The sequence below is a fragment of the Bos indicus x Bos taurus genome, chromosome 2 (assembly GCF_003369695.1).
Source record: "Bos indicus x Bos taurus breed Angus x Brahman F1 hybrid chromosome 2, Bos_hybrid_MaternalHap_v2.0, whole genome shotgun sequence".
NCBI classification, from domain to species: domain Eukaryota; kingdom Metazoa; phylum Chordata; class Mammalia; order Artiodactyla; family Bovidae; genus Bos; species Bos indicus x Bos taurus.
The window spans coordinates 105,827,625-105,840,643 of NC_040077.1; the positions used below are offsets into that span (position 1 = coordinate 105,827,625).

Here is a 13,019-nt window from a genome sequence, read left to right on the forward strand (position 1 = left end):
TACAACGTGTGAGCTCCCTGTCTTTCACTTACTGGAAGGGTGACCAGGGACAGGCTGCTGAACCTTTCTGGGACTCTGTTCTCTCGTCTGTAAAATAGGAATGAGAACACCCACCTGCCCAGCCTGGATCAAGTGACAGGAGACGAGAAAGTCCCTCCTAGTTCCTTCTTGCTAGCTCCAGCGCCAGTTTACCAGGGCCCCACAGCTGCCTGCTGGTGTCTGCCTCCCTCTACCCCCTCTCCTACTGTTTTGCACACTCTCTCCTGCAGTTTTCTCCTCTCCGCCAATCCTGGAGCAACTAGACCCAGAGGCAACGGGGACTCGGAAGGGCAGGAGATGTGGGGCCAGGAGGGTGCTTCATGCAGAACATTCCAGGAGCCCAAACCCATTCCAAGAGGCTGTTGGAGGCTGAGAGCAGCTGGACTAGAGGCTAAGTGACTTGGCCCCACCAGGCTGGGGGCGCTGTCAGCTCCTGACCCACACCCTCAAGTGCATTCTCTGCCTGGCAGAAAAGGTCTTTTCCTGGAGAGAAATGGCCTGCCTGCTCCGAGTGAAATGAAGACACGCAGATGGAGAGAGGAAAGAAGTAAAACTTCTGAGGCCCAAACCAGGAACTCAAAAGTTGGAATTCCAAACTCTGAGACTGGGCCACACGGCCCTCCTCTGAGTTCCCATCATGCCCTGTTCCTCCCCCAGCTCAGCATTTCTACCTTGTGCTGAAATATCATCCTGACCAGCCTATCTCACTCATCTTTATGTCCTCAGTGCCTAGCACAGGACCTGCACAGAGTAGGTGCTCCATAAATCTGTGTTGCACAGCACCCTCTTAAAATACCCAGAGGGCACAGTGCAACTGTCACCGAGGATTTCAGAGCAGGAGGGATCCCCAGAGGGGCCATTTCTAATCTGCCGTCTTCCTTTGCGCCAAATGCACCCATCTAATCATCGGAACAGACAGAACCTCAGCCGAATGTTCCTTGTTCCCATTCCTCTAGGAAAGAAGGTTCAGCCATTTCTTTCCCTGTTTCCCTACTGGAAGATCCTTGATGTTGACCTCATACCTTTACTGCTATGGGCTTTCTTCCTCTGCTTCTTTCATGGAGAAGGGTACCCTGTACCCACACCCAGTAAAGACACTGTTCATGCTTAGAGGTCATACCCCGTGCAATCCATGGAAAGCGGCATACACTCTCAGCTGTGCATGGAGAAGGGTACCCTGTACCCACACCCAGTAAAGACACTGTTCATGTTTAGAGGTCATACCCCGTGCAATCAATGGAAAGCGGCATACACTCTCAGCTGTGCCCTTGATCAGCTGTCTGGGCATGGACAAGTCATTTGACATCCTTACACGTCATCTCCTCATCAGCAAACTGGGGCTCCTACCACCTTCCTCTCAGCGCTTCTGTGATTATTTACGTAAGATGATTGTGACAATGACCCACAAGGTCGCATCCCTGCCTGCTGACCCTCGCTCTGTACCACACTGCCCCTTGCTCCAGCATCCAGCTCCTCCCTGCTCTCACTTCACTGACCTTGCAATTCATGGGGGGAAAAACTGCTATTCCTCCCACCCCAGGGCCTTTGCAAGTGCCCTTTACTTCTACCTGGAAAGCTCTTCTCCCATCCCAGTGTCACTGAGTTAATGTCACTCACCCTCTTCAGCCAGGGTCTCATAAAAACTGTATCTCTTCACTTTGGAGCACTTATCTCAAGAATTCTTGGTGATAATTTAATTATGTCACCGGTCAGGCATTTGTTCCATGAGACTAGGAACCACAGTACTGCTTATCATTATATCCCCAGAGTGCCTGGCACATAGTAGGCACACAAAATATTATTGAATCAATGAAGAACAGAACAAATAGATGTAAAGCATTTAGCATGGCACCTTGAACAGAGCACTTCCCTAAAGTCTTTTTTCCCCCCTGAATAAGCCTACTGGTTATTTTTCCTTATAGGCATTTTTTCTGAATTCACACATATCAGCAGGGCAATCAAGCAGCGCTTCAGAGGGTCAACAAAGAATATGCTTTAGTCTGACCCAGAAGGTGATGCATGAGTCAGGAAAAATGGAACCAGCCACCCACATCCTTGGCCCGTGTCCCCACTCCAGGTCAAGACAACAATTCCGATGCCCACGCTGGAATCCCAGGGCATGGCGCCTGGAGGCGGGAGGAGGGTTTTGAAGTGGCCACTTGATTAGGAAACAGGAGACCAGTAAGTCCAGACTAGCCCTGCTGCCTCTTAACTGTGACCTTGGGCAGATGCCTATCCCCACCTCACAACACGGACCTCAGGTCCACATTCCTGAAAACGATGGCTGCAGTAGAGTGGATCCCTAAGAACCTTCCCTGCAGACTCCATGCCTCCAGGAGAGATGAAGGAGGGTCAGAGGGCTCGGGGCCTGTACGTGGGGCCTCATCACTCATCAGGAGCAAGGGCCAGGTGTCAGTCCCATTCTGTTGAAGTGTCATCCCCAAGTGAGGAACACAGAGCCAGGGCCTGTCACCCTCAGACCTTCCCACTGGAGACTAAATAGGTCTCACCAGTCTGCAGAGGTCAGCAGCCACAAGGACAGCTGAGAGCCTCCTAGGTGGATGGGCTCCTGGAACACAGCACATGAACACTGGCTCTGGGCCCCAGCTGATTCTAGGCTCCTGGCGAGAACCAGCTGCCCACCCCCAGCCTGGGGAAGGTCCTCCCCCGGGTGTGAGGCTGGCCAGGGGTGAGAGCCCACTGTAGTTCATCCCATTCTGGGATCTGTTCTGGGGGGCTGCCTTGTTCTGTACCCCCAGGCAGTCTGGCATTGTTGCCAGTACTCTGGCTGGCTAGCAGTGGGTAATGTTTTATGGAAAACTCCAGCCATCTTACATGGGTGATGACAGATTCAGAGGGGTACAACCCATGCCCACTTTGGGGATAGAAAATCAAGGTAGTGAGTGCAAAGGAAGTGGGAAATGGGCTTAAGAATCAGGAAGAAGGAATTCCTTAGTGGTCCAGTGGTTAGGACTCTGCACTCTCACTGCTGAGGACCTGGGTTCAATCCCTGGTCTGGGAACTAAGATCCCACAAGCCAAGACGCGCCAAAAAAAACCTGGATGGAGTCTTTAAAGAAACCAGGCCATACGGACCCAGGGCCCAGGTGGGAAGTCAGAACATCTAACACATCCAAGCTGGGAAGTGCTCAACAACCACCTCGTCCAACCCCCTTCCCCCGCTTCACCAGGGTAGAGATGGGGACACGGAAGCCAAGGCCACCCAGGCCAGCATCTCCCTCCTTTCACCTGCTGCTCTGAGTCATCCTTTGAATTCTGTTTCTAATTAGTTAAAGGCCTTCAACCAGATTACATCCCCTCTCTGCTTCTCCACGTACAAGGCTGAGTTCATTTAAATCAGGGGTTAAGCCAGGACACAGACATGCTAACCAGATACTGTCACAACTGTGCATGGATGTCCCAAGGCATCTGTGTGTGGCAGGGGAGCTGGGGGGAGGGGAGCCGAAATCCATAGCTTTTTTAAAATCTCCCCCAGTACATCCAAGATCCTAGAAAGACAGACATCCTACTATCTGTGCTGATAGGAAACCGGGCAAGGGCTTCCAGAAGGCAGCTTATGGTTCCAAGACAGTGGCTCTGAACCAGGAGCAATCATCCCCCCAGGGTCATTTGTCATGTTGCAAACATTTTGATTGTCATGACGGTGAGTGCTACCCACATGTGTAACAGTAGGTAGAGACCAGGGACGGAGCTAAACACCCTGCAGGGCTCAGCACAGTCCCCACAACTAAGAACTGTGCGGCCCAATTATCGGTAGTGCTGAGGCTGAGAAATTGTGCTCTGAGCTGTACATGTGGGGCCACACCCAGGAAACGGGATAGGAGCCCCCAACATCTGAAGGGGCTGCTGCACCCCAGGCAGGTGGGCGGGAACGCCTCCCGGGGAGGAGCATTTTGTCAGCAAGGCGGCACCGCACTCGTGCCTGGACCCTTGGCCACGCCTGGACCCGTGCCCTGGGGCTATGGGCACCTCAGTCAGTATCCAGAATGGTAGCTGTCACCAGAGTGACAGCTCATCACCCCCCTGATCACCCATCAGGGGGTGGGGATCAGGGGGGCGTGGCCTATGCGCCGGGTCACATGAGACCTGATCAGAGAAGAGCGCTACCCACAGCCCCCCCAAGCCAGGCAGAACCAATGGAGTGAACGGCCATTCCTGGACACGGAGAGCAGGAAGCAGTCACACAGCAAAGCCACACTTACCTTCAGAAAGCTCTGTCAGCACCTTCCTCTCATCCTCCTCTGAGGGAAGATGGGAAGAGAGGTGAGGAGGAAGGAGAGGCAGGAAAGAGAGGCAGGGGACGGAGGGGAGAGGAAGAGCAAAAAGGAGAGAGAGAGATGGATTAACAGGGATTATTTCCTGAGAGACAGAGACTTCGTTGAGAAAAGGGGTGAGGCCGAGGCAGAGGCAGGCCCTCCAGGGCGCACAGGTAAGACAGGGCCTCGCTTTTGGGAGCAGAGGCCCATGTCCCTGTTACAGCCCCCACGTCTCAAGCAGGAGTGTGCTGGCCTGGTGACAGGCAGCCCCCCACCCGGTGACTCCGTGTCCCTGGCCATGCAGACACGTCCTGAGTGGGAGGCTGTGCCCGACTGTGTGTCTACGTGGCTCACACCTGTCATGCCACTGCCCACCTACCTGGCTGGATCAGTCTTCTGGGGACTAAAGAAAAGAAGCAAAGTTGGTCCCCAGAGCCCCAGTCCAGCCCACACCAGAGTCTAGAGAGCAAGTTTCTGGGCCCAGCCTGTTGGAAACGGTCACTAAGGGCCCAGGGTCTCTGCTTTCCCTTTCCCAATAAGAAGAGGAGCTGGGGAATGTGACGAGGTATGAACCTGGAGTGTGTGCGTGCATGTCTGCATGTGTGTGTGAGTATGTGTGCATGCATGTCTGCATCTGTGTATGTGTGCATGTCTCTGTGTGTGTGCATGTCTCTGTGTGTGTGCATGTCTGCGTGTGTATGCACATGCATGTCTGGTTGTGCATGTCTGTGTGTGTGCACATGCATGCCTCTGTGTGTGTGCGTGTCTGCATGTGTGTGTATGTGTGTGCGTGCATGTCTCTGTGTGTGTGCATATCTGCATGTGTGTGTGTGTGCACACGCGCGCACAAGCACCTGGACTCTGAGGCATGGGAGCCAGGCTTCCGGCAGAAAGTTAACCACCTCCAGGGAAACAGGGCATGCCTCCAATCCCCGACGTCAGAGGATGCTGGGAGTGGTGCTGACTCCATAAGGCAAGGGCGGGAAGTCTCCATCCCCCTCAACCCCTGAACAGAGAGACCCACCCAGGCCTGACCTCATCATGGACACAGAGCCAGGCTGCCACCTTGTTTCCAGAAGAATCCCGAGAACCCACCAGGCCTGGGCCCTGCCCAGGACCACAGGCGTCCTCCAGCTCCCCACCCCACCCTCTGGCCTCCCCAGCCGCTTCCCTTCCTGCCAGAGTCACTCACCACCAGTGGGATGCAGCAGGATGTCGGCTGGGTTGTGGGGCTTCAGGCCCAGAGCAGACAAGGGTGTCTTGGCCAGACCTGGAGGGGAACGCACTGCACCGGGAATAAGAGAGGAGAGCTGGGAGTGAGTGCGGGTGGAGGTGTGGGGAGAGGACCCCTCCTGAGTGAGGGCATGTGGGGGAGCGGGGTTGGGGGGGCAGCAGGAAGCAGAGCAGAGGAACCAGCCCCGCCCTGGTGGTGCCGGAGCGGCTCCACTCCCCACTCCCGTCTCCTGTGTTTCTCTACAGGATGAAGGGTAAAAGGAGTCAGGAAACAGCCTTGCCCCTCACCCTCCAGAAAGTCATTTCTATCCCTAGACCCTGAGTTTCTTCCATATGGTCCCTCCACACTGCGTAGTTATAACACACACACTAGTTTCTTGGGCACCCTCTGACTTGCTCTGTATCACTCTCTAACCTCTCCTCTCACATTCCCTACCCTACCCCCAAACACATACACACACACACACACAGAGATGGACTTAAAGAAAGTGCAGTATCAAGATGGTACAACCTGTAAAGGACAGAAGGAGGAGAAGAGATCACCAGCAGAACCAACCCTGAGACCCCAGGCCAGTCTTTAGCCACAGGTCTTTGACCTCCAGCCGAGCAGGCCTTTTGCAAGCTCCAGGAAGAGAGAATTTCTCAGCTGGGAGCTCCCTTACTTCCCACAAACCACAGTGTTCTAGAAGAGGGAAAAGCCCCATCTCTAAAATACGTGGGCAAGACCATGACCACTCTGCACAAACCCAGGTCACCTCCCAAGCCACCTGTCTGGGTTGGAAGTGTCACATAACACACAAGGTCAGAAAGAGCAGTCAGGCTTTCTCCCATCAGCCAAGGACGTGGCTGGACTCCAAGCTGAGCTGAAGGTTGTTGCTCTGCCCAGTCATAAGATTTCTCAGTGGCAGCTGCCACGTCTCCTAACCCACCTCTGAGGAGAAGTAAAGAAATGAGCTCCGTGTCTCCTGTTGCAGCTGTCAGGACCCTGACGAGCCCACAGCTGTGGAGGACAGGCGGTCATAGAGGGCCACCAAAAGCCTAAGGCTGCCTACCCCACCCCAGTGGCCTCAACAGATGAGCCGTGGCCCTCGGGTGCCCAGGACCCACACAGCAACTCCAGGACCCTCCCTGGCATCTCCTCCCTTTCCCAAAAAGGCAGTGAGACCTACAGGAAACTAAACTCCCAAAATATAATCTTCCAATGAAAGCAATTTAAATAGCTTATTTGTGATCCCCTGGAGGAGGACACGGCAACCCACTCCAGTATTCTTGCCTGGAGAATCCCCACGAACAGAAGAGCTTGGTGGGCTACAGTCCATGGGGTCACAAAGAGTCGGACATGACTGAGCGACTAGGCGCACACATACACATTTGTGCACACGCTGGGGTATCCACAGGCGTCCCTGGGAACAGAGAGGCATCACAGGAGTCCAGATGGTCGGCCCGCCCTACACTCTACCCTCACTCGGCCCTGAGATGCCCAGCAGATGATACAGCAGAGGGGACGAGTGTGTAGAAACACACACATCCAGGCAGGGGGTAGGTCTAGGCCTCCATGCTTGTGTGTGTTCCTCTTTCTCTCTTTACACACACAAACACACACACATCTTACAATAGACGTTTATCAGCACTTAGCAATGTTTGTCAGACAAATGATTTTGAATGTAATTCATTATGGAAGAATGAGCCCAGCCTCAGAGACCACTGTCCGTGGAATGACCAGGAAGACTCTGGGCCCATAAGGCTGCCTAGTGGGTGCAGCAGAGGTGCAGGTGAACGGGATGAAGGGGACGAGGGGACGGAGGCAGTGGGAGGTTTCTCTGGGCTTCCCTCAGCACCTCCAGCTCTCTCATCACTCCTGCCCTCAGTGCCCAGGCATCCAGCCCTTCTGCTGAGGCAGACATGTGGGTGGCCCTGAAGCTAGGCAAGGCTTGGCTTCCCCAGAGAAGAATTCCTTGCATTTCTCCGCCTCTGTTTTCTCTCCCAACCCTGTGCATGGAGGAAACCTCTAACTTATTCTCTCCTCCCCAGGCACCCGGGGCTGACCCAGGGGAGGGAGGGAAGAATGGGAACAGAAACATGTGGTAGAACCAACTCTAGCCCAGCCCAGATGGCTTCATCCCAGACAGGGTGATGGCCAGAATCCTGGCTGTTTGGACCCACAGGAAATTGGAGCAAGAGTGAAGGTGATGGGGCAGGGAGCTTCCCAGATGGCTCAGTGGTGAAAGAATCCACCTGCCAAGGCAGGAGACGCAGGTTCGATTCCTGGGTCGGGAAGACCCCCCAGAGGAGGAAATGGCAACCCAATTTAGTATTCTTGCCTAGAGAATCCCATGGACACAGGAGCGTGGCAGGCAACAGTCCAGGGAGTCACAAAGAGTCAGACACGACTGAGCATGCATACACATGCAGGTTGGGGAGTTAAGACCAGGGAGAGAGATTCCAGGAGTCTGAAGCCTTTTATAAGGCTAGAGAGCTGTCTTGAACAGACTGCCCTGGGCTTTCACTGTCCAGTACGGTAGTCAGGAGCCACACGGGGCTATGGTGCATCTGCTGTGTGTCCAGTCTGAACTGAGGTGCCATATGAGTGTAAAAACACACAGTGGATTTCAGACTTGTATGAAACAAGAATGAAAAATATATCTTTATGTTGATTACATGTTGAAATCATACTTTAGATCCTTAGGGTTAAATAACAGCAAAAAAAATTTTTTTGGCAGCACTGTGAGGCTTGTGGGAATCTTAGTTCCCGGATCAGGGATTGAACCCAGGCCCTCGGTAGTGAAATCACAGAGTCCTAAACACTGGACCACCAAGAAACTCCCTAAATCATACCTATTATTAGAATGAATTTCACCAACTTCTTTTTAGATTTCTTAAAAAGATTGTAGGATAATATTCTCATTAATCGTTTTATTTCTACTTACCTATAGAAATGATAATACTCTGTGGATATTTTGAGTTAAATTAAAAAATCATCACAATTAATTTCTCCAGTTTCCTGTATATTCTTTAATGGAGCTGTTAGAAAAGTTTCTAGTGCAAACAGTTCATGTTATTTTTCTGCTGGACAATCCACTCACAAATTTAGCTTCCTGTATGTCCAAGATACCCACTCCAGTATTCTTGCCTAGAGAATCTCAGGGATGGGGGAGCCTGGTGGGTTGCCGTCTATGGGGTCACACAGAGTCAGACATGACTGAAGCGACTTAGCAGCAGCAGCAGCATGTCCAAGATGGACTTTCCAGGTGGCTCTAGTGGTAAAGACCCCACCTGCCAATGCAGGAGATGTAAGAGACATGGGTTAGATCCCTGGGTCAGGAAGATCCCCTGGAGGAGGGCATGGCAACCCACTGCAGTATTCTTGTCCAGAGAATCCCATGGACAGAGGAGCCTGGCGGGCTACAGGCCGTGGGGTTGCAAAGAGTCGGACACGACTGAAGTGACTGAGTACACGGGACGTGTCCAAGATGGTGGCCAACCTAATTTTGTTGGCACAGAAGGCAAGCACTGGTGCCACCTTCCTCCCCCTGGCAGGACAGCCAACCACCAGAGAACACATGGCCAGCTCCAACTCTGCTGTCCTCACCCTCTACCCGTCTCACCTGGATGAACGAATAGCTTGGGTGGACCACCCCCCCAGTCTAATCCTGGAGCATCACCAGTCTCTTCACCTCTGCCAACTCAGGCCTCTTACAGGAACCCTGAGTCCTTCACAGCCTGGTATTGATCCATCACCACTTTCCCAGGTCTCCTCCAGCTCCTCTTCATGTCTCTTCTACCATGAAATGGAATACTTCCTCTCTCCTGGCTCATTCAGGTTTTCTCATTGTTTGGAAATGTCTCTGCCCTTTAGGGATCTGCCACTCTAGTGAGAACATCAAGAAAGACACAGGCTAAAGGCTCCTGTCTGGAGGCCAAGAGATGCATTGGGCATATGGTCAACCTGAGGGTTCTGAGCCTTTCTTTCCTTGGTGAAAACTAGAAAGTGGAAGAGGTGCCTGGATGCAGACAGAAATGGGAGTCAGAAGCAAGAAGGTCCAGGGGTTACTTTAGGATGTTTCTTTAGGATGGGGGATGTTTTACACATAGGATGCAAAGACTCTTCAGTTCAGTTCAGTTCAGTCACTCAGTTGTGTCCTACTCTTTGCAACCCCATGAATTGCAGCACGCCAGGCCTCCCTGTCCATCACCAACTCCCAGAGTTCACTCAAACTCACATCCATCAAGTCGGTGATATCATCCAGCCATCTCATCCTCTGTTGTCCCCTTCTCTTCCTGCCCCCAATCCCTCCCAGCATCAGAGTCTTTTCCAATGAGTCAACTCTTCGCATCAGGTGACCAAATTACTGGAGTTTCAGCTTTAGCATCATTCCTTCCAAAGAAATCCCAGGGCTCATCTCCTTCAGAATGGACTGGGTGGATCTCCTTGCAGTCCAAGGGACTCTCAAGAGTCTTCTCCAACACCACAGTTCAAAAGCATCAATTCTTCGGCGCTCAGCTTTCTTCACAGTCCAACTCTCACATCCATACATGACTACTGGAAAAACCATAGCCTTGACTAGACAAAGTAATGTCTCTGTTTTTGAATATGCTATCTAGGTTGGTCATAACTTTCCTTCCAAGGAGTAAGCGTCTTTTAATTTCACGGCCGCAATCACCATCTGCAGTGATTTTGGAGCCCCAAAAAATAAAGTCTGACACTGTTTCCACTTAGCAACTAGCAAACCATAATATGGGAGTCCAGGGACCCCAGAGTAGGTCAGCCTGGATCCCAGGATGCAGCTGCTGCATCTTAGATGTGTGAGTGTGGACAGCAGAAAAGAAGTGAAGAGAAAAGAGGTGAGGAAGGGAAGCAGAAGCAAGATGAGCCATAGGGATGAGAAGCTGCAGATTCTGGTCCCACCCAACTCTGCCAGCACTCCCACACTTGGGAAACCTACACAGGCCAGAAGGACCCAGGGAAGGAAGGCTGAGGGTGGAGTTCTTACCCCCACTGGGTGGTGGGCTGGTCGGAGAGGTTCCCTCCATCTCCTCAAAGGCTTCCTTGTAGCTGTGCAGATGGGGCTGCATAAGGAGAACAAGGGAGCAAAGCCGTAGTCATAAGCCTGAGGAGGAGTTTCCAGTTACCAGCCTAACCAATCATCCTTTCCAGTAAACACAGAGGTCAGAGGCAGATCCTCGTCACCTGTGGCCCCAGCGACTACTTGCAGCCAAGAGAACAGAAAATGGCTGATTGCAAGGCAACTGTCCAGCAGTACCTGCCTTGGAAATATTTCACAACAGGGCCAAAGAGAAGGGACGGAAGGCAGGAGAGAAAAGATGTCCAAAAGCCATTTATGTCCAGAAGGACCCATTAACCTGGGATTTTACCAAATATGGACCACTCACATCAGAATCTTCCAGAATCAGATTCCTGGGTCCCACCCCAAGTCTAACAGGCTAGAATTTTTACAGGGGAACTTGAGAATCTACATTTTTAACAAACTCCCTGGTGATTGTTACACTCACTAACGTTTAAGATCTACTTCCTCAAACTGCTGAACTGTCTCAAAAATACAAAAATTTTGACACTGAAATTAGATCTATCTCCCAAGTAAACCCTACATCCAGAAAGGGTTCAAAAACAGTCTGTAGGATCTGGCTTGGAGTCTAGAGTCTGTGGTCACCTACATCACACCAGGGTCCTTTACCACTCAAGAAGGGAACCTCAGTCTCCATGTTCATGGAAGAAGTAGGGGAATAAAAGCTATTTAAAGAGGGAAATTGGCTCCTGATTCCACAAACCAAAGAGAAGCCCTAGGCTGAGGATGCAGGGAGGAAAAAAATACTGAGTTTACTGACAGGTCACCATTACTCAGATGACAATCAAGTCCCTCAATAGTTAAGGTGGGCTCTGCTACCCTCTGTGGCCCCAGGACTCACCTCTTTGGGTCGCCCTCCAGGATTGAGAGCGATGGTAAGAGCCAGCTCTGGGGAGACACATTGGACAGGCGAGCGAACCCCAGGGCTACGGGGGGATGTGGGTTCTGGTGACTGGTTCTCATACTGCCCATCACTGGCAGCCCGCTTCCGGAGAGGTGCTGGGGGCTCTGCAGGCTGCTTCTCCCGAGCCTGCACCCCTGGGAGGAATGGCAGGGCAGAGAGGGCGATGAGCAAAACGTGGGGGGAAAGGATCAATCCGCCTAACTCCCCTAGAGGAGGCAGTGCATCTTAGCTCAGGGGGGCCAAGCTGGAGCTGGACTTGCCTCCCCTCACACCTCCTCCCCCCAGACTCCCTCTGCCCACACCCCAGTTTCTCTGCTGGGTGGGGGAATCTGCTTAGGTTGAGCTGGCCTTCAGCAGGAATCTCTGTTCTGCACAGGGTTGGGGCCCAGAGCACAAAGGACTGATACAAGAAACAGATGTCAACTTCTTCCAAGCCCCGGAGGCAGAGGGCCAGAGCTTCCAGGCAAAGGAGGGAAGGTGGAGGGAGGAAAGACAGTCTCCAAGGCAACTGCATCAACCAACACGCAACACCAGGCCCATGGGGAAGGACTTGGAAAGACTGAATGACGCATCAGCTTGCAAATGGTGCTCCCGAGAAGAAACCCAAGAAATGACTAAGACCTGTCACGATGTCCCAGCCCCAGCTGGCCCCTGGAATACTGCTGGCCTTCTCTGGGGTTCCCCAACCCTCCTCCATTCAGTGTCACTCTGAAACCTCCCACCCACTTCCTGTATGCCCACACTTTTCTTGCCCCAAAGATGGCCCAGGTTTCCAGGCTGCCCCAGAGCAGCAGGCAAAGAGCCTGCAGACAAGTGCTCCCTGTGCTTTTGTGTATTTCCCTCCTATTCCCCAGGCCTTAACCTCACCATCCTCCCTTCCCACTCCCTCTTCCCACAGCTGGGCTGCAGCACGAAACCCATTGCCTCATTGAGCTGGCTCCAGAATCCTAGAAAAGTTACTCCCTTGGGGCCCAGAGGCCATGACCCAGCCTGAGGGTGGGCCCCTCATCCTCACTACCCTGAAGAAGGAAATTCCAGCCCTGCCTTCGCCACCACCCGAGAGGGCAGGCGAGGTGAAGAGAGGTGCTGGGACTTATCAAAGGTCTCGTGAGACCCTAGCTACACCAGCCTCAGGCCAGCACTTGTGGGCCGACCGACCACCCCATGGCACACGTGCACACGCACACACCAGACGGCCTTAGCAACGAGCCAGCACAGCCAAGCAGAAATCACCCTCCATCAGACTGCATTGTCATCTACCCTTCACGGGGGGGGTCTGCATGGCCCCAAGAATCCCTAGCTCCCGCCTGGCACCGCCATTGAGGCCACTATGAAAAGCACAGGCTGAGAAGCCTACCTACTCGTCATGAACAGCAGGCTGCCAGCTGCCAAGTCTAGGGACGGATGTACACACTCTCACACACACACACAAACACACACACAGTCACTCCAAGACGTGCACTCAGACCAGCCCATAACTAGG

At 52.8% G+C, this 13,019-nt stretch overlaps 1 protein-coding gene across 12 annotated transcripts in view; it reads right to left on the reverse strand.

Moving 5' to 3' along the window:
* Positions 1–13,019, reverse strand: part of TNS1 (tensin 1) — a 216,272-nt gene that overhangs the window by 25,549 nt on the left and 177,704 nt on the right. For 4 of the 12 annotated variants that reach the window (XM_027567200.1, XM_027567184.1, XM_027567258.1 and 1 more), the window contains 4 exons: positions 11,474–11,670; positions 10,540–10,615; positions 5,508–5,600; positions 4,262–4,300 (listed from right to left, as the gene is read on the reverse strand). The exons of 1 other annotated variant lie outside the window; for it this stretch is intronic. In XM_027567200.1, coding sequence (XP_027423001.1) covers positions 4,262–4,300; positions 5,508–5,600; positions 10,540–10,615; positions 11,474–11,670 — 405 coding nt within the window. Of the gene's footprint in view, positions 1–4,261; positions 4,301–4,694; positions 4,719–5,507; positions 5,601–10,539; positions 10,616–11,473; positions 11,671–13,019 lie in introns of all 12 variants that reach the window. 7 more of the 12 variants (XM_027567210.1, XM_027567173.1, XM_027567270.1 and 4 more) reach the window with 4 other exon arrangements.